The sequence below is a fragment of the Lucilia sericata genome, unplaced genomic scaffold (assembly GCF_015586225.1).
Source record: "Lucilia sericata isolate MDLA Ls3-8-SP2 unplaced genomic scaffold, ASM1558622v1 Contig000101F_arrow, whole genome shotgun sequence".
In the NCBI taxonomy this organism is placed as follows: Eukaryota; Metazoa; Arthropoda; class Insecta; order Diptera; family Calliphoridae; genus Lucilia; species Lucilia sericata.
The window spans coordinates 477086-498062 of NW_023994133.1; the positions used below are offsets into that span (position 1 = coordinate 477086).

The 20977-nt window shown below is 28.0% G+C and overlaps 1 protein-coding gene across 6 annotated transcripts; it reads left to right on the top strand.

Annotated features, from left to right (window-relative positions):
- The first annotated feature begins 451 nt into the window (after positions 1-451).
- LOC119600042 lies at positions 452-20418 on the top strand. Of its 6 annotated transcripts, none has more exons than XM_037950054.1 (5): positions 452-559; positions 19652-19737; positions 19807-19929; positions 19992-20074; positions 20132-20418. In XM_037950054.1, exons 2-5 carry the CDS (start codon positions 19735-19737, stop codon positions 20235-20237), a joined length of 315 nt encoding a protein of 104 aa, XP_037805982.1. In that variant the 5' UTR covers positions 452-559; positions 19652-19734; the 3' UTR covers positions 20238-20418. The 6 variants fall into 6 exon arrangements, with proteins under 6 accessions (XP_037805982.1, XP_037805988.1, XP_037805986.1 ...); XM_037950060.1 differs by having other exon boundaries at positions 458-559; positions 19793-19929; XM_037950058.1 differs by having other exon boundaries at positions 480-499.
- The last annotated feature ends 559 nt before the right edge of the window (positions 20419-20977 follow it).

Here is a 20977-nt window from a genome sequence, read left to right on the forward strand (position 1 = left end):
ATTTGTTATTAAACATTTAAATCCATTGTTTGTAGACTTTAGTGAAATTCTAAATATGAAAAAAATTATTTTTTCTTTTAAAAAATACATATGTATATTTCTCGAAATATAACATTTACAATAATGTAAAATATTTTTTTATTTCCGTTTAAAATACCTTGTAAATACATACATAAATATATGAATTCGAGATATGTACATATGTATGTACATCTCCCACAATAAATAAACCAAAATCGGAATTTAACAATGAAAAGTCATTTTGGAAATTTCAAAATACCAAAATTAGTGAGTACCCTATTACTATTACGAATTCAAAAAATTAAATTTTGAATCAAACATAAACAAAAAAAATAAAAAAATATTTGGCGTACGTCTGTATGAATGTATGTATTTTTCATATTCTAATTTTAGAAGAACGTCATATTATTAGTATGTATTTAGTTGTATTTTTGAACTGTACGAAAGATTTTCTTGAGAGCGCGTGGGAAAATTATTTGTTTGTTTATATTTATATCTTGGTGTTATTCATTGACTGCAGAAATAAATATGTACATATGTAAATCTATTTTTTATTATTTTCGAAATCTAGAAAAATCATGCCTGATAAATTAATTTTGCTAACAAATGTAAACAATGTATTGATATAGCGGCAATGGAGAAGAAAAGTTCAAAGTTATTTTTTAAACATCTTAAAAATTTAATTAATATCTAAAAAGAAAACCAAAAACACAAGTCAAGCATTTGAATAAAATATTTTAAGAAAACCACCTATACATGTCAGTAAATAAAAGCCATGAGTCCCCTATACATTTTATGAAAACAAAAACATTTTACAAGTAACGTTGAGCTCAACGCTTTTATTAAGTTATTATGAAATTTACAAATGGTATGTCACAGAATTCAATTCCGATGGAAAGTGAAAGAATTATTCCTATTTTTCTTCTTCAAAAAAGAAAAAAAAAACCTTTTTCAGAATGAAACAACTTCAAATTTTCAAGTGAAACTTTTGATTTTGCGTGAGAGGAAAAGAGAAAGAAATATCATTCATCTCCCTCGCGGTACGGAGTTTATCGTACTCGGAAAATTGTTTTGTTATTCTTCTCATTCGTACAAAAACAAATCAATGCAATTAATACTTTGTTTTTGAAACAAAAGTTTCTTTGTGTAGACATTAAAGAAACTTAAAAAGAGAATTAAGAAAAAGTTTCTCAATAAAAGTTTCCCACACTGGGAAACCAGGTCAGGTCAAAATAATAAAATTTTATTATAATAAAAAAAGATAGGAAACTGTGGACCATTTGTATTAACTCTGTATACTCAGTTTTTCATAATCAGTTCTTATGCCCCTGTAAAAAGACCTTAAAGTTTAAAGCTCATACGATTTCACAAGATGGAATTCCAAATTAATATATATAAAAAAATTGGTATTAATATCAAATGAAGCTGAAAATCTCTCCTCTGAAGTTCTTTTATAAGGGTAAGATTATAAAAGAGTATGCAGAATTGCTATAAATGGACTCTAGTTTCACATACATATCAACTTTTCTAAGTCAGAAAGATTTTTTTCAAAATTGTTACAGTGTGTTATAACCACTATGCATGTAACCTCGAGCATCATTGATGTGTATTAAATCCAAGAAGCATTCTCGATTATACAGATTCTTGCTGCTAAGAAACTCAGCATTATTCCATGTAGTTGTTACTCCATTTTACGAATTTCTTGTAAGATAGTATTGTTACGTTTCTTAATAATTGATAAGTACTAAGTCCTAACATAAAAGTATATATATTCTGGGTCCTTATTAAATTCTAAGACGATCCTAGCTATGTCTGTCCGTCCGTCTGTCTGTTGAAAGCACGATAGAGTCCGAACGGAATGAGCTATATTTCTTATAGGTAATATTTCTTATAGGTAAGGTTTGTATGGTATTGAAAATTTATTTAACAGTCACAAATGTTTTAAAAATGCGAGTATAGCGATGAAATTCAACATAAATAAGTTTTATATGAGCAAAATCCTCCCTACCAAATTTTTAAGAGAATCGGTCCATAATTGACCCTACCCCTCATATATGGTCCCCTCCAAAAAATGACTTTAACGCCCATTACTGGCTTAAAAATACGAGCCTAGCGCAGAAATTCAATATAAGCAAGTTTCTTACGAGCAAAAATCTATTTACCGAATTTTATGAGGATCGGTCCATAACTTAACCCACCCCCCATATAGGGTCCCCCTCAGAAAATGACTTTAACGCTCACTACTGGCTTGAAAATAAGAGTATAGCGCTGAAATTCGATACACAGAAGTAAGTTTCTTGCAAGCCAAAATCTTCTACCGAATTTAATAATTGACCCTACCGCCCATATGTGTATGTTCATGGTCTAAAAGTTGGACAAAAATATTTTATATTTGAATATTAATATTTTGTTAATCCGAAAGGGATGTGTCCATAATTGACTTTAAACCTATTTTAAATATCAATCAACCAGCATGCCATTTACGGCATACGGTTTTATGGTGGGTATATAAGATTCGGCATAGTCGAATATAACACTCTTACTTGTTAATGTTAATATTATTTAAGCCAAATTAGATATATTCTATAATACTACAATTTCACTTCCGAATAACTTCCTAAAAAAAGAGCATAAAAATTACTTATTGAGAATGACTTCAGAAGTAGTAAATTAGGAAATCAACTAAGAGGAATATCCCTCCCATGACAAGCCTGTGTTAAAATCATCACTTCTTCAGGTCTTTTTCAGTATGTACTTCCATGGAGTAAATTCTACTTCGTTTTCGCTACTTAGGAAGTTCTTTTTTTGCTGGGTACAAATATGCACTCACATTTTCTGGCCAGTGTAGGCGAAACTGAAGCGGAAGTCAAACAAAAATGTTTATTATCCTCAAAATATGTAGTACAATATATGTACATTTTATACCACATTTCGAAGTTTGCGAAAATTCTTTTTACAGTTTATTCTAGGACCAGAGCTGAATGCTTCATTATATACATAGCTAGAAAAATTTAAATTTTCGATGTTTCAAATTTTTTTCTGAGTGTAAAAATATACACTCATACATACATACATACATACATACATACATACATACATACATACATACATACATACATACATACATACATACATACATACATACATACATACATTTTTGAAAAAATCGTCAATTTCCCGATAAATTTTTAAATAATCATCATTTTGGTTCTAAGAAATCGTCAAAAAAATCGGAGAATATGAAAAGCTTAAAATTTTCATAAAAAATTAAAAATATTGTAATATTTTAAGAAGAAATATATTAAAAAATTTATAATATTAATACATATTTATGTAAAATTCGAAAAATACGGAATATTATTGCTTAAAATTCAATAAACTTTGAGTTTTGAAGAATATTCGACAGAAATGTTAATTCTTTTCTAATGTTCTCATAATGTTTTCAATGTTCTGGCATTTTTAAAAATAAATTTACATAGTGTACACATATAGTTTTTAGAAACTTGTTCATATTTTTCCTTAAATTTCTCAAAGTTTGTTGCATCACAATATTGCTTGTTTTGGTGCATAAGGAATATTTCAATCTTTTTAAGCAAAAAAACTGTTTGTAAAATTTTTGAAAGTTTTCTGTAAACAAGTACTTACCTAGCAAAAAATATTCTTGATTTGGAAGCAATAAAAGCAATGAAACTACTGCATCTCTAACTCCTTCCTCTATTGCACATTAAAATTATTGCCTTACAAAAAAGATTTTGGAAGGCATATATTCAGCAATTATTGTTTGTGGTGTAGAAATTTGCTCAACAGCTCTAAAATCACTTAATTTTTGCATCTTTCTAAATTTAAATCAATGTTCAATGTTTAAAAATAATATTAATTCACAGAAATCAGCGCAATACCAACAGTATGAAATATGCACATTTTGGATTCCTTAGGCAGAGCCTCTACGAGAGGAATCCCACATAAAAATCATATATTCTTTCATAACAAGTGCAAGCAGTAATAACTGCTCTCTGCTTTACAAATCTGCTTCCGAGGAAGCACTATTTTTTGCTGGGTAAATATAAAAAGATTAAATTTGTGAGATTTCTTCGTAAAATTTAGTTCTTTTACAAAACTTGTTTGTACTGGATTTAACTTATACAGTGTGAAAATTTGGTTCAGATCTGTCGATCTCTTCAAAAGTTATAAGAAATAATGTACATAGCATACACATTTAGATGTAAAATACATATGTTTAAGCTTTGAGAGCTTAAAACTCAAAACACACTTTTTCGACTTAGAATGTTTTATAATAGCTCTTCTAGAATTTAATTTCTAGTTTTCATTATAATATAAATTCTATTTTTACTGAATTCCAAGTTTAATATTAATTTCCTTTTTTCACTGTAAAATAAAAAAAAATATATAAAATCTTTAATTTTTTTAATTTTTCAAAAATCGTCAGTTTCAAGTAAAAAATCGTCAAATCGTCACTTTGCTATTTTTGAAACTAAGAATCGTCAAAATGACGATAAATCGACAAATCTGGCAGCTATGAGTGACAAGTTACAAGCGCTCTCTTCTGCATTTAACTGCCTGTTTCACAATATCGAAACAACATTTTCTTTCTTATAAATATATTGAAAACAAAAACAAAATTTTAAATTTATTTGTTGTTTTTAATATATTTGTAAGAAAGAAAATGTTCTTTCGCATTTAGAGAAACCGACAGTTATTCTTCAATTACTCGAGATCCGTCGTCCTTGACTGCCAGGGATAAGCACATGAGAATGAAATACGATGTTGAAGATCGATATGTCGCCATCGCTCGAATTGTAAATTAACATTTCCGTGTAAGAACGCCCTGTTCTAAGCGCCAACACAAAAAAAGGAAAAAGCAATAGTTGTCATCAACACAACAGTCGATAAACATTAGGGTGATCGACTCGGTTTTTCAACCGGTTTTAAACCCGGTTTTTTCTGTTATACCAGTGTCGGTTTTTTCTAAATGTTCATTTTTCGAATATCGAATAACCCGGTTTTTATACTTTTTAAACCCCGGTTTCGAATACTTTTATTTGATTTATATTCAAAGGTTACTTAAATAAAATTTTGAAGTAAATAAAAATACAGCCCGTCTAAATTTTAAATATATTGGAGTCCCGGAACTAGAGCATATTTTTCTAACGCACCTTTGGTTAAACTTTTTTGATTTTCCTAATTAATGAACAATTTTTTTTTTGTAAAATTTATTGAAATATATTTCATTATATTATATTTCAATTACAATAACATGTTTAACAGAAGTGTTCCACTTTTTCAATTTTTTTATATTAAAAAAATAATGTAAATCAGACGACTAGATCTAATGTTATAATCTTTTAAACTGTTAAAAATCAGGCCATGTTTTATTAATCAAATTTAAACATAAACTTAAATTTTTTCAAATTAAAATAGATTTTGTTATTTATAATGAAAAACCGGTTAACCGTTTTTTTCTGGATTTGACAAATGTTAACCGGTTTTTTTCAAATGTCAACTATTCGAAAACCGGTTTATGGAAAATGTCGAATAATCGATCACCCTAATAAACATTAAAAAACCAATTAATTATCCAAAAAAATCACAATTATGCAAAACTAAAAATAAAATCACTCACAGTGAACATACAATAAAATTTAAACAATCTTTTATTGTTAAATAAAACAAAATAAAAACATTTACAAAGTGAAAAACACAAAGCTCTAAAAGAATTCATTCCCTAATTCTTTTTTTGAAATTGAGTTATATTTTATAGAATTAACAATTCTTCAAACTAATTCCCTTTGATTTAATTCCTAGAATTAATTCTTAAAGCTTTCGATGTAGTTGAATTAATTCTCTAATGAATTAATTCCTATAGAATGTTAAATTCCTTCTGAATAAATAAATTTCAACAATTTCTATTGATTTTTAAATTCCCTCTGAATAATATAAATTTTGTTTGAATTCAATCTATTACAAATTGAATTTAAAAATTTTTCAACCATTCAATTTGAAATAGATTGAATAGATTTATAATTCAAAAGCATTCTGTATATTAAAAATTGAATTAATTTTTTTTTTTTCATTCATTCAATTTGTAATAGAAGGAATTAAACAAATATGAATGATCATTCAATTAAATTCATTCCTATAAAGTATGAATTCTCTTAGGAATTAATTCAATATAAAGCCAAGGAATTTAAATTGAAAGAATGATTTTAAAGAATGGTACATTCAAAAATTTTAAGCCGAATTAAAAATATAAGGGAATTAATTCCAAATAGAATTCATTATTTCCAAGCTTTGGAAAAACACAAACAGCATGAAATTTTCCGACCCTATAGAGGATATGATGAAAATCAAACATTGGATAATTTTGTTTGGAAATTTTATTTTTCTGACAAGAACCACATTTAATAGTATGTAAAAGTGATTATAATTACATATCATACATATGAAAACGTTAATTAATTATTTTTATGGATGCGCTTAAAGGTTATACATTAATGAAATTTGTAAAAAATCCTTAAAAAGACAGATTAAACTAAACATTAAAATATTTATCGCAAATTTTATATTTCAAAAATACACTGAAAATAAAAAATTTATTTTAATTTTGTTTGCATTTTATTTCAAAACACAAAAATTTGCAAATAAAAAAAAGTTCAAAAAAATTTACATATACATATTTGAAGAATCCCTCTTGTATATTTTTATGTCAAATCGGTACAATTTTTAACATGTTTATTTTTTTGCAACAATTTTTTTCGGCGGATTTGAAAAGGTAATTTTGAGTGCGCTATTATTTATAATAAATGTGTTTAAATTGTTAAAATATTACTATGCATGCAGACTTTATTTCGAGGTTATGAAATCCGTTTTTAGGTCGTAAAATTGTATATCCTTAAAATATTTTTATGAGCACTGGATTTTTTCATAAGCTTTAATTTGACACTAATATTTACGAAATTCCATACAATTTAAAAACTTCTTTCAACTAGTTTTTGATTAAAAACCAATAATAATATCAAAAATTCAAAATTCCAGCTCTGGCTTTTTTAAAAGAAAACGTCAAAATCAAATATAATTAACATACATATGGGAAATTTTGTGTCAAGTGACCCAACTCAAAAAATCGATTTTGACGAAATTTGCACTAAGGTTAGTACAACACAAATTTTCAGCTCTATCGATTAAGAACTGCCGGACTTAGAGGGGGTCAAAGTTGGACATTCAGGTCATACAGGGTTTTATTCAAATGAGTGTAACTTTTCACCTATTCACCTAGCAAAAATTTTGTTGTTAATTTTTTAAATTTTCTTTTTTTTTCAAAATGAAAGCTTATACAATTTTCTTGAAGGGTTTTATCATAAATGACATGGATAGCCATAGATGACATAGATAGCCAACTCAAACTTTACCACGAATAAAAGAGCTTTCTCTCTTCACACTTACATGTTCTGTGTGAATTCAACACAAAGCTACAACAACAAATATTCAATATTTTAATTCCAAAATTCGCACATAAAAACAATTCGGACACAAATTTTATAACACAAACACACATTTTTTATTTTTTTACAATTATTTTAATATAATTTCTTTAGCATTTTAGCAAATATAAAATGCAGGAAAAATATTATCATGCTTTTAAAAATGCAATCTACAATTTAAAATGTAATCATATAAGAAAATTTATGCTATAAAAACATTGTACTATTATTTCGACCGAGTTTATGCAACTATGTGGGCATTTTATGTGTGGTAAAAAGCTTTTATACACTAACACTTCTAAAGAAAATCTTACTAATACATATTTAGAGTTAGGTTTTTTTGACAGCTGAGTTAGGGTTTTTCCGGGAGAGTTTACCTTCTACGGTAATATTCTATGGGTTTTATAGTCCCATAATGGGATGCGAGTGGGATATATGTATGTATATCAAAAAAAAAAAATGTAACTCAAGAATAAAATTTTTTTCAATACATGACACTTAATATCCACCTTTTTTTCAAAATGGACGTTTTTGTTGTATTTTTTGTTGCTGAAAATAAAGCTTAGACCATCCCTGCCAGCAACTCAACTAACTTTAAATCCATTAAAAGCCGACTTTTTCATCAATTAGTTATGGTTGATTCTTGGATTATTCTTAATGGAGCCTGACTATTTTAACATGGCGATGTCCTACGCAGTAGTCAATTGTCCGACTCTGCATGACTTTTCAACTAGCTTAAAGTTAGTTACTAAAAAATTAGCTTAAAAGTAACTCTTTATTAACTAACTTAAAGTTAGTTTCAGAAAAGTCAAGTAATAGTTTTCTTTTGTATTCCCTACTGTATTAATTAATAACATTTTATTTAATATATTTAAAATTTAACTACTAGTTGTCTAAATTACATTTCGCTTTAATACAAGTTATGATATTAGTTCGTTAAAATTAATAGACATCAGTTTTCTGCAGGGGAACTAATAATAACACCGGTATCCATAAAATTATGAATGATTTGTTCATTATTTCCATGATTCCCATTGATCCAAATCTGAAATAAATTTTAAAATGTTATGTGTAATGTTAACTGTTGATGTATTATATTTACAGTATTAATCAGCAGAATTTAGGGACCGAGTTTTGAAATATTTAACGTTTTATAATTAATTTTTCCAATTTACTGACTCTAATTTCACAACGTATACAAGAAAATGACAAAAATGTAAAACAAAAATCCAAATAATAAAGAAACATGAAACAAAGAAACTCCCGCATTACATGATAGTTAGCTTGTAGCTAGTCTTTAAAAGTCGGTTGTTTACGTTAATAAATACCAAATTTTGGAACATTTCTGCATTACATTGTTGTTCGTTTATAGTCAGTCTACTAAAGTAATAGAGAAACAAGAGAAAACATGTTGAAATACAATTAATTCTCTCCAGATAATTTTGAGGCACTTCTGCATTACATTATAGTTAGCTTGTAGTTAGTATTTAAAGGTCGGTTCTTTACGTTGCCAAATACAAAATTTCGGGACAGCTCTGCATTACATTGTAGTTAGCTTATAGTCAGTCTGTAAAAGTAAACTAGAAGTGAATTTTTCTCGTAGTCGACTACAAAATGGCTGGCAGGGATAGTATAGAGAGGCAGATAAAAAAATCACCACTACACACACAATATTGGCATTTTTTCAAAAATATTTGGTTATTTTTAATTTTGAAAATTAAATTGCATTACTGTAAAATGCGAATATTTATAAACAAAATGTAATCAATGTACATAAGAATGATAATTTCTTCACATAGAAACAACATTTCAAACTAAAATGCAGGGTTTCAAAAAACTGCTAATTGCAGTCGCAAATTACTAAATATTTGACTAAATTTAGTACCATACTTAAAAAATAGTAACTCGTTAAAATTTCCCCTTACAAGCTAACTGAAGTCAGTCAACTGTGTCAACACATTGCTGCAATAACTTGCAAGTGGTTTTGTTTTTCTTCAGCAGCCACACATACAAGCAGCGGCCATGTTAAGTTTTTCAACTCAGCCGAACTGAACACAACGACTGAACAGTAAAAACAGTTTTGCGTGTGCTGCTTACGTATTGCTTAGTTCTTGGTTTCGTTTTCTTACTAAGGGACGTAAAAAAAACTGATAGTTTGACTGGTTAGTAAAAATCAAGCCGACTGAACAATAAAACTTGATGGGTTGTTTGTTCAGTAAGACTTTGTTATTGTATGCAATTTGTTTTAGTATATTGTATGTTTTTGTGTTTAAATTTGACAAAAGTAAACAAAGTAATTGATAATAATTGCTAATAGAAATTGTTAATTAATTTAAAATTTATAAAATTATAAATTACTATACTTATAAATTTAGATATTTTCTTTAAATAAAAATTGATTTAAATTTAAACATTTTGATGATTTTTTAGTGAGATTTTGTTATTGTATGTATGTATGTATATTAGGGTGGGTCGAAAATAGGCTTTTCGCTCGGATCAACATCTAATAGTGAAATTATGTTGTATTTTAACGTCAAATGGAAGACTGTAAAATATTATTCAATTATTTTGAGGGTAAGAGCCCGCGCATCGCCGCCAAAGTTTGTAAATGCGTTTATATGGGAAAAATGGCACTTTTTGGAGTTTTTTCACAAAATGATGCTTTAAGTATTAATTATTGCACCATTTTATAGCAAAATCGTAATGTCTACAAAATTGTCTTTCCAAAAAGATGGAAAAACTCAAAATTGGTTAAAAAAGTTTTGAGTTATTAAAATTTCCCCCGAGAATTTTGTGATTCTGAAGACATATAAAAGTAAATATAAGGAAATTTTTGTTAGTTTTGAAAAATTTTACAAAAAAATATTATGTTTATCTTTATAAGGTTCATAAATGTGCTAGTACGAATTTTTGTTCAAATTGGATAACGCTTACTCGGTTTAGTCTGTGGTCAAAAAAGGGCCATTACTTTAACAGCATCCAAAACTCCATTTTCAAACTTTAAAAAATTTTTTTAAATGGATTATTAAAAATTTAATTTTATGCTGGATATTATAAAGGATATATATAAGAATTAAACACAGAAAGAATGAGCTTAATACCTCTCATAGTTTTACCGTACCTCCGATGTGAATTTGAAGGATTTCGGGAAAAAGGCAATTTTTGCCAATAATTAAGTAAAAATTATATTATTACCAATTATTGCTTAATTTTGATCAAGTAAATTGCGATTATTATTTCCGAGTCCATGGAAAGTTAGTTCTAATCAAATTTTCGAAACTAAAAATCATTAACCCTCTAAACACCGGTGTCAAAATCAAATTTTTGAATTTTATTATCTTGAAGAAATAAGAGCATGATGTTGTTAATTTGTTGATGGATATTGATGAAACTTCTTAGAAGTTATTTTTTACTACATTCAAATAATACGATAAACCAAATACTGGATATATATTAGGGTTGTCATTCGAATAAAAATTATTCGATTAATCGAGGAAAAAAATTTGTTTTTCTTCGAACGAATAAAAAATTTTCAATTTAGAATAAAGAATAATTCGAACAATTTTTGCCGATTAATCGAATATTCGAATAATATTGAATGTTACTTTTTACGAATATTTTATTATACATAGCATTGAAATTATCTTAATATTTTGTAACACAAATCTAAATATAAAGATATGTTATAATTGAAACAAAACTTTTACTACTTTTTGCAGTTTATAAAAATTTTTGTTTTGTTAAAAATGAAATGGTTCTAGTTTTAAAAGTGATATTCTTTAATTTTTTTAATGTTTGCTTAATTTTTATTTAATGTTTCAGTATCTGTCTTTTTACAAGAAAGACAATTTCTAAATATACTGAACCCTGTTTCCTGGGCGATGTGTAGGAGAACTGTAGGCATGAAATGGGGTCTTAGTCCTACTATAAAACATTGGTTTTATTAAAGTGTAATTAGACTAATTATAGCTTATGCTTCAATAATCGGGTTGACTTCTTTGGACAAAAAGTGTAATATCAAACTACAACAGGGAGTTCAGCATACTTGCTGCTTGGGTATAAGTGGCAAGCAAGGCTCCAGAAACGTTGCTAGATATTCCACCGATTGAAACATATTTAAAATATGAGGCGGCACTTACAACCGAACGTCACATAACTTTAGGTGAAATGTACAAAATCAGTTATAGGACACGTCATCAATGTATACTGGACACATTGGAAAGCTATAAACAATCATCTCCTGATCGCATGCCAGACACAGAATATGTCAGAAACTTTGAAACACTGAGTCCAGATAGAATGTCTTGATCAAGCGGAACATTTGATTGGGAAATTCTTAGGAATTACGGCCAGGAAACTGAGTTTCAGAACATTGAAAGATAATACATTCAGTCGACACTATGTTGTTTTTTTACCAAAAAACCTTTTTCTTCCATGAAAAGCAGCGCACAGCGGGCCCGATAGTGGCCAGTTTCTAATACATTAATAAATAGTACGATTTTCTTATATAAAACAGTTTGTAAAAATGTCTGCAAAACAGGTTAGCTAAACATCGTATATATCATTATAAAGGCCTCAGCTTCCACTTTTAAATTCTTTGAGAAATTTAAAAAAGGTTGAGATTCATCTAAGTTACTGATTTATAAGTGTATGTACTAAAACCGTTTTATTTTAAGATTTTGAAGGAGTTTTGCAAATTTTATTTATATTTTATTAAATTATTCCAATAAAAACTTTTATTCGTTATTCGTTCGAATAATCGAATAATTTTAAAAATTTAATCGACTACTCGAATAAAAAGAATATAGTACATTTTTATTCGAATAATTTTAAACACGAATAATTGACAACACTAATATATATCCATTAAATCTTTAAGAAAATTAATTTTAGAAAATTCCTTTTTAAAAGTGTTTTTTGTAGTGTTTAAAAAATCGGTCTTGAATTGACCCCAAGTATGACAGAGGGTTAATTTTTGAAGAAGTTTGATTCCCAGATTTCTGGATATACATATTTTCGTGTAGTTTGTCAAAATGAATTCATAATTAAATACACAATATTTTGCTATTTTTAATGAAGAATATTAAATATAAAAAAACTTGATTTTGACCCCGGTATTTAGAGGGTTAATGATTTTTAATTTGGGAAATTTTATCAGAAATAACTTTTCATGGACTCGGAAATAATAATCGCAATTTCATTGATCAAAATTAAGCAACAATTGGTAATAATATAATTTTTACTTAATTATTGGCAAAAATTGCCTTTTTCCCGAAATCCTTCAAATTCACATCGCAGGTACGGTAAAACTATGAGAGGTATTATATATTATATTATTATATTATATACATATATCCTTTATAATATCCAGTATAGAAAACTTTAATTTTTAATAATCCATTTAACAAAATTTTTTAAAGTTAGAAAATGGAGTTTTGGAGATGCTGTTAAAATAATGGCCCTTTTTTGACCACAGACTAAACCAAGTAAGCGTTATCCAATTTGAACAAAAATTCGTACTAGCACATTTATGAACCTTATAAAGATAAACATAATTTTTTTGTAAAATTTTTCAAAACTAACAAAAATTTTCTTATATTTACTTTTACATGTCTTCAGAATCACAAAATTCTCGGGGGAAATTTTAATAACTCAAAACTTTTTTAACCAATTTTGAGTTTTTCCACCTTTTTGGAAAGACAATTTTGTAGACATTACGATTTTGCTATAAAATGGTGCAATAATTAATACTTAAAGCCTCATTTTGTGAAAAAACTCCAAAAAGTGCCATTTTTCCCATATAAACGCATTTACAAACTTTGGCGGCGATGCGCGGGCTCTTACACTCAAAATAATTGAATAATATATTACAGTCTTCCATTTGACGTTAAAATACAACAAATTTCACTATTAGATGTTGATCCGAGCGAAAAGCCTATTTTCGACCCACCCTAATATACATACATACATACAATAACAAAATCTAACTAAAAAATCATCAAAATGCTTAAATTTAAATCAATTTTTATTTAAAGAAAATATCTAAATTTATAAGTATAGTAATTTATAATTTTATAAATTTTAAATTAATTAACAATTTCTATTAGTAATAATTATCAATTACTTTATTTACTTTTGTCAACTTTAAACACAAAAACATACAATATACTAAAATAAATTGCATACAATAACAAAGTCTTACTGAACAAACAACCCATCAAGTTTTATTGTTCAGTCGGCTTGATTTGTACTAACCAGTCAAACTATCAGTTTTTTTTACGTCCCTTAGTAAGAAAACGAAACCAAGAATTAAGCATTACGTAAGCAGCACACGCAAATCTGTTTTTACTGTTCAGTCGTTGTGTTCAGTTCGGCTGAGTTGAAAAACTTAACATGGCCGCTGCTTGTGTGTTTGGCTGCTGAAGAAAAACAAAACCACTTGCAAGTTATTGCAGCAGTGCGTTGACACAGTTGACTGACTTCAGTTAGCTTGTGAGGGAAAAATAAATACTTGAACTTTCTTCAGTTCAGTCGACATTTAAAAAAATAAAACTAAAAACTAAATATTAAACCCTGCTAAAATGTACAAAAAAAGAATGAATGATGCCGAAAATCTTCGTTGTCAGAACAATATTAGCGCCGACGTCTGGCTTAGACCATTTCCTTCAAGAACTTTGTGGTCACTTAGTGGGATGCAAGGGGCATATTTTAACTCAAAAACTTTGCTTTTGGAGTGAAAATATTTTTTTATATATATATCCCACTCGCATCCCGCTAAGTAATCACAAAGCTCTTAAAGGCAATGGTCTAAGCTTAATTTTGAGCAAAAAAAAAAAAAAAAATACAACAAAAACTGGGAAAATTAAGTGCCAAATATTAAAAAATAATTTTTTGATAGATATCCCATTCGCATCCCATTATGGGAAATTGTATAAGCTTTCTTTAATGCAAAAAAGGGACTATTTTGAAAAAAAATTATTAAAAATAAAAATTAAAATATTTTTTTTTTTTTTTGAAAGAATGAAGAAATAGCTATCTGAACTCCTTTGGACAATTTTTGCTAGGACCAATAGGTGAAAAGTTGAATAAAACCCTGTATGACCAAAATGTCCAACTTTGACCCTCTCTAAGTGCGGCAGTTCTTAACCGAAAATTGTGTGTCTGGCCTAGTCATAGTTCTAACCTTAATGCAAATTTCATCCAAATCGGAACACATAGGTTTTTAAAGTTTTGTTGAAAACAATATTAGCAGCATTTTGTAAACAATTGTATTTATTAAATCCAAAATTTAGTTCTCCCCCTATACGCCAGGTGGATAGAGCAAAAGGTTTCAATCGAGGCTAAACAAATTTCAAATTATAATGGCAGCAGCGGCCGACAGATGGAGATATTTCAAAATTTAATATTATAATTGTAAATTTTCCATAAAATTTGTAACAATTTGTTGCAAAAATTGGTATTTGCTCTGAAATATCATGTGTGAAATATTTTAGTTACATGAATTTTGTTTATTTTCCTATTCTATTGGTGAATAGCAAAAGAAAACAAATTAATTTATTTTAAAATTATTTTGGTTTTGTTCTATGAATACAAAGCATTGCCATATTGAAATTAGCTAAATCCAACTATTTTTTTGGATTTAATAAATCCAATTTGGATTTACTTCTTTTAGCTGCAGAACCGAACCAAACTAAATTCAGCCTCCAAAGATGGCTTTTTTCTTGAAATAAAATAAATCCAAAATAAATCCAGTGATTAAAAAAAGCCCCTTATAATTTCAAAGTAATTTAAAAAACTTTATTAAAATGATTTCTAAAATAAACAAGTTAGAGTACTATATTCGGCTGTGCCGAATCTTAAATACCCTCCACCAGCAAGCTATTTTTAATTAAAACCCATTTAACATCTAAATTTTAGATGACTTGGCAAAATTGTTGTTTCCGTATTGATATGCATATGTCAATCTTATTTTAATTAAGTCCAGAAAAATTTATATTAATAGGCCAGTTCGAAAACATTTTAATATAATGATATATCTATACACAGAACATATTCTTGTCAAATTTTATCCGGATATAATCATTTAATAACGATTTAGTTGTATTAAGTGATTTTCAGAAGTAAACCTTGTATGGGAGCTAAGACAACTTATGGACCGATCCAGAAAAAATTCCGTAGAATGATTTATATGCTCACAAAACATATTCAAGTCGTACTTTATCCCGACAGCTTTATTATTCAAAGAAATTTATGCGTTTAAGTGATATTCGTAAGTGGACCTTATATGGGAGCCTATCCGGAAAAAAATCGTAGAGTGATTCATATAAAGACAAAACATATTTGTGTCGAATTTTATCATGATAACTTTATTTGACAATGAAATATGTGCATTTAAGTGATTTTCGTAAATGGGCCTTATATAGGATCGTAGAGTGATTCATATAAAGACAAAACATATTTGTGTCGAATTTTATCATGATAACTTTATTTGACAATGAAATATGTGCATTTAAGTGATTTTCGTAAATGGGCCTTATATAGGATCTATGACCAATAATTTACCGATCCGGGAAAAAAGGGGTAGAATGATTTATATGTACACAAAACATGTTCAAGTCGAATTTTATCCTTATAGCATTAGAATTTTATGAAATATATGCGTTTAAGTGATTTTCGGAAGTGGACCTTATATGGGAGCTATGACCAATTATGGGCCTATCCGGAAAAAATTTTCATAGAGTGATTCATATTTAGACAAAACATATTTGTGTCGAATTTTATCAAGATAGCTTTATTTGACAATGAAATATGTGCTTTTAGGTGATTTTCGGAAGTGGGCCTTATATGGGAGCTATAACCAATAATGGACCGATCCGCAAAAAAATTGGTAGAGTGATTTATATGTACATATTTACATAACATCTTTATGTCGAATTTTATCCCTCTAGCTTTTGAATTCAATGAAATATATTCGTTTAAGTGATTTTCGGAAGAGGACCTTATATGGGAGCTATGACCAATTATGGGAATATACGGAAAAAATTTTCATAGAGTGATTTATATTTAGACAAAAATTATTTATGTCGAATTTTATCACAATAGCTTTATTTATCAATGAAATATGTGCGTTTAGGTGATTTTCGGAAGTGGACCTTATATATGAGCTATGACCAATTGTGGACCGACTGAGATCTATGTTAATATTATGATTTCTGTTTACATTATATTTGCATGTACAAAATTTTGTGTTGATACCGATATATTTGAGGGAGTTATTAAGCTAATTTCCGGGAATATATACCTTTGTATGGGGGCTATGGGAAATATTGGATCGATTGTAAAGATTTTGAACATAATTAATCACTGCCTTGAAAAAATAATGTGTGACAAATTCATCGAAATATCTTTGGTAGTTTCTGAGAAAACTTCAAAAGAATTAGGAAAAAAAAAATGTAATTTTTTTCGAGGTAGTCTGAAATTTTTACTCATAACTTATTACGTTGTGAACCGATTTTGCTGGATTTCAATACCATACTACTTAGGATAATAATAAATATTTTGGGGGAATTTGGTTGATTTCCTTTGCTTAGTTTTAACGTGAGCGTGTTTTGGGCAGACAGACAGTGTGTTTCTTGGTGTTACACACGGAACGACAAACTTATATATACCCTCTATCACCACTAATGGTGGTGGAGGGTATAAAAAAGTAGATATGCGGAAAAAATAATTTGAATGTGCATATGTATTGATAACTGACATTCAAAAACTCATGGTGTAAACGTTAAAGGCCTGCACAAGTAAATAATAAAACAACAATTTGTTAAAAAATTTTGAAATTTTGTTGTCTTATTGCTGATTTGTGCAGGCCTTAAGTAAACGAAATTGTGTTTTTACAGTATATTCCGAGTTCTTATAGATAGCGGAGTAGATTAAGCAGTTTCCGTCTGTCTGTTTGTTGAAATCAGTTTTCTTTCGAGAAGTTTTCTATTTAAAATTAGCAAAATCGGTTCATAAATAACGAAGATATGAGCAAAAATCGAAGACAACCTCTGAAAATAATAAACAAACAACAATAAAACAATAGAATGTATGTACATAAAACCCGGAGTAAATGAAAACCATTAAAAAATTTCTATAATATCTATATATTATAGAATAATATAATATAGAAATTAAGCCTGAAGAGCCCGGAGTATATGAGAACATATAAAAGGGGCTTTTTGGTACTTTTGCGTTCTTCAAAAGGTATTTTTTGAAATTCCTATAATATTGAACCTAGAAACATAAAATTATACATCCTAAGTGAATAAAAATCTGTAGAGAAGGATTTTTGGTACTTTTTCGTTCCTTAACTGGTACTTTTTGACTTTTATGTAAAATTGAATCTAGAAACATATATTTAGACCTATATCCAGATGTAATGAAAATCTTACTATTTCGTTCTTCAATTGATACTTTTTGATTCTTTTTTTAATATTAAACCTAGAAAGAGAATTAAAATCTTAAAAAAGGGACTTTCTGGTTTTTGATTTTTTGTAATAAATTGTAAACACACTATGATGAAGAAGGGTATAATACAGTCCAACAGTCAAAATTAGACACGAACCAGATGATATAAATCTGAAACTAGAGATTAAATGAAGCAAAACTGCGTTCACAGTTTTTAATTTCGTGATCCCGTTTCCTTGCAAAAGGACTTCAAAATTTGAAAGGAGCTTATTTTAAATAAAATTTTATAAATACTTTTATAAACACCATACTATGCCAAATAAGTCAAATGACCATGAGGACTTGTAAATCATTTTGTGTTATTTTTATTTCATTCTGATGATGTCAAAAATGCCCTTCAAAAATTTCTCTGAAGAATAATATTGAAAATCTAAAACGATATTAAGGGATGCAAATTTAAAAAGACTTTTTTTAATTTTTTTTATTCTGACAGTATAAAAAAAAATAATACAAAATATTTCCCAAATCTTCTTGTTCTTTTGACATCTAATTTCGCATTGTTTGATCAGTAGAAGTATTTTAAAATATTTTTTGAAAAATGTACTTTAAAACTTTGAAGTTTAATTTGAATGTTTAATCAATTTTATGACAGAAAAAAAGTAATTTTCTAAAAGAGGGGCAGTGATGGGAGCAAAGGTAAATATGTATATAAATATATAAATTTTGGTAAAGGGATTTACGTTTAAATTTTTTCGCGATACTAGTGTTTATAAGTGAATTTTGACCTTCATGTTATTTTCTGAAGGGGACTTTGTATGGGGGCTACGATCAAATGAGGCCCGATCATTACGAAAATCGGCAGTAGAACGTTTAACATAATTATAAGCTCAAAAGCCCTATTCCGGGGTACGGTTGTATGAGGGCCAGTCGAAATAATGGACCGATTTTAACCATTTTCAATAAGCTTCATCCCTAGATCAAAAGAGAGCCAAATATCATTAACCTGTATCATCCGCACAAGGTTTACATGGACACGCAGACGGACATAGCTTATTCAACTCAGAAAATGATTCTGAGCCAATTGGTATACTTTAAGCACCAATATTTTTGGATGTTACATCAAACATCAGCACAAACGAATAATATCCCTCCCACTGTAATGGTGTAGGGTATAATAATCAGGCCTGATATTTGTTAATTTGCTTTCTCGAATTGTTTTTTCTATTTATTTATACAAAAGTAACGACGACTTTCTAAAATCAGACTCACAGGCCATACAAATTTTTTAGCAATTTTTCACTATGTAAAAACGACAAATCAAGACCGACTACGAGTGGCTTTATAACGTACTGAATTTTTTCTCCTTTTGAATAAAAATTTCGTGTTTTTTTACCACGATCGAAACATGAAAAATTGCTCTCAAGTATAAAATATGCATCGACGCCAATATTCATAAATTATTCGGAATCGGTGTGTAAGAAAAAAAAATAACTTCATATTTCCATTTTACTGGAAAATACAACCGTTTTCAATTCGGTTATAGTATAGCACAACTAAATGTAGTGGATGATAATATAAACACACAATAATTTTAAAATTGGAACGGTGTAATAACAATTTCTTGTTCATTTTATTACATAAAAAATAAAAAATCCAAACAATAACACACAAAACATATTTAGAAATAAAGGAAGTAAATTATAAGATTAAAATTTGTCAAGCAAAGATTTCTATAGGATATATTACTCCTCAGTTGGGATAATAAATGGTAAATATTTAGTTTACTACATACATATGTATATGTATGAATAATAAAAATTAAGTTTTACATTTGCAGGTTCCAATTTTAATTGCAACGTATGCCATTATGGTGCATACCATGGCAACGACAACGGCTACATCGGCCCACATTGTCAAAAGAAGTTATTCCGACCAAAGTGTACATGGTTACATGACAGAGGTGAGATCAACCAGCATTTTATTGGTGATGATAAATCAAATTTTGTATTTCATCTTTACTAGCGAACTTGTTGGTGGAACGAGGTGTGCAAAGAAGAATTTCAGAATCAATTTCGATGCAAGTGTCCCCAATTCTCTTACTGCCGGTACAATCGAATAATAATTGATAAATAAAACGCCAAATTTACTGTTAATCTTTTTAGTTCTCCCGGTCGTTACTACAATGCTTACTGCTCAATGACCGACACAGGTTATATATGGACTCAACCAACTTGGGACTGGGGACCTCAAGCATTTCCAAATATCTAATTTAATATTAGAGAAAAATGTTACAAGTGTCTTGTGCCACACACAACCCATTCAGAAGTCATTTGAATTATCAATATGATTGATTTTCATTAGCACGGTATTTATTATACAAATAAAATATTTATAAATGTGTCTTATTGTTACTTTATCAATGATTAAATCAATAAAATGTGAATGTTAAGTAAAAAACTAAGTAACAAATAATTTTATTATATACATATGTATGTAAATAGCTATTTAGGTACATACGTTATGTACATTCATATGTAGATATTTTTTGCAAATATTTTTTGATAATTACAAGGAAAATTCATTCTTTACATCTGGAGTAATTATTTAAATAGTATGTATCTGGCGTTTCTTTGACGTCACAGAAACTGGTAAAAATCGATATTTCTACTATTTCTTATGAACAACATTTAATACAGTGGTTATTATGTCTTTTTTTTTTTTGCAAACAAAATTATATTATATATGTTCAATAACAAATAATTGTTACAAATTATCATAAATTGTTTTTGTATTTCAATACAAATTTGAAATATTTTTGTGAAAATTAGTAACAACTTTTAGTTATTGAACAGACCCATTGTCACTGCATATGTTCCAGTCACAGAGTTATGTCTCAAATAAAGATATTGTTTTCAATTTAACAATATTATATAATCTTATATAACACAGAAAAAACTAATTTTGAAAAATTTTCAATTAAACGATTAATCAAAAATTCTAAATGGGTT

Bases quoted from the DNA above. Each gene is read 5' to 3' on its own strand.
- LOC119600042 (XM_037950054.1), top strand. The intron at 19,930-19,991 runs GTGAGATCAACC...CATCTTTACTAG, and splicing joins TACATGGTTACATGACAGAG to CGAACTTGTTGGTGGAACGA. The intron at 20,075-20,131 runs GTACAATCGAAT...TAATCTTTTTAG, and splicing joins CCCCAATTCTCTTACTGCCG to TTCTCCCGGTCGTTACTACA.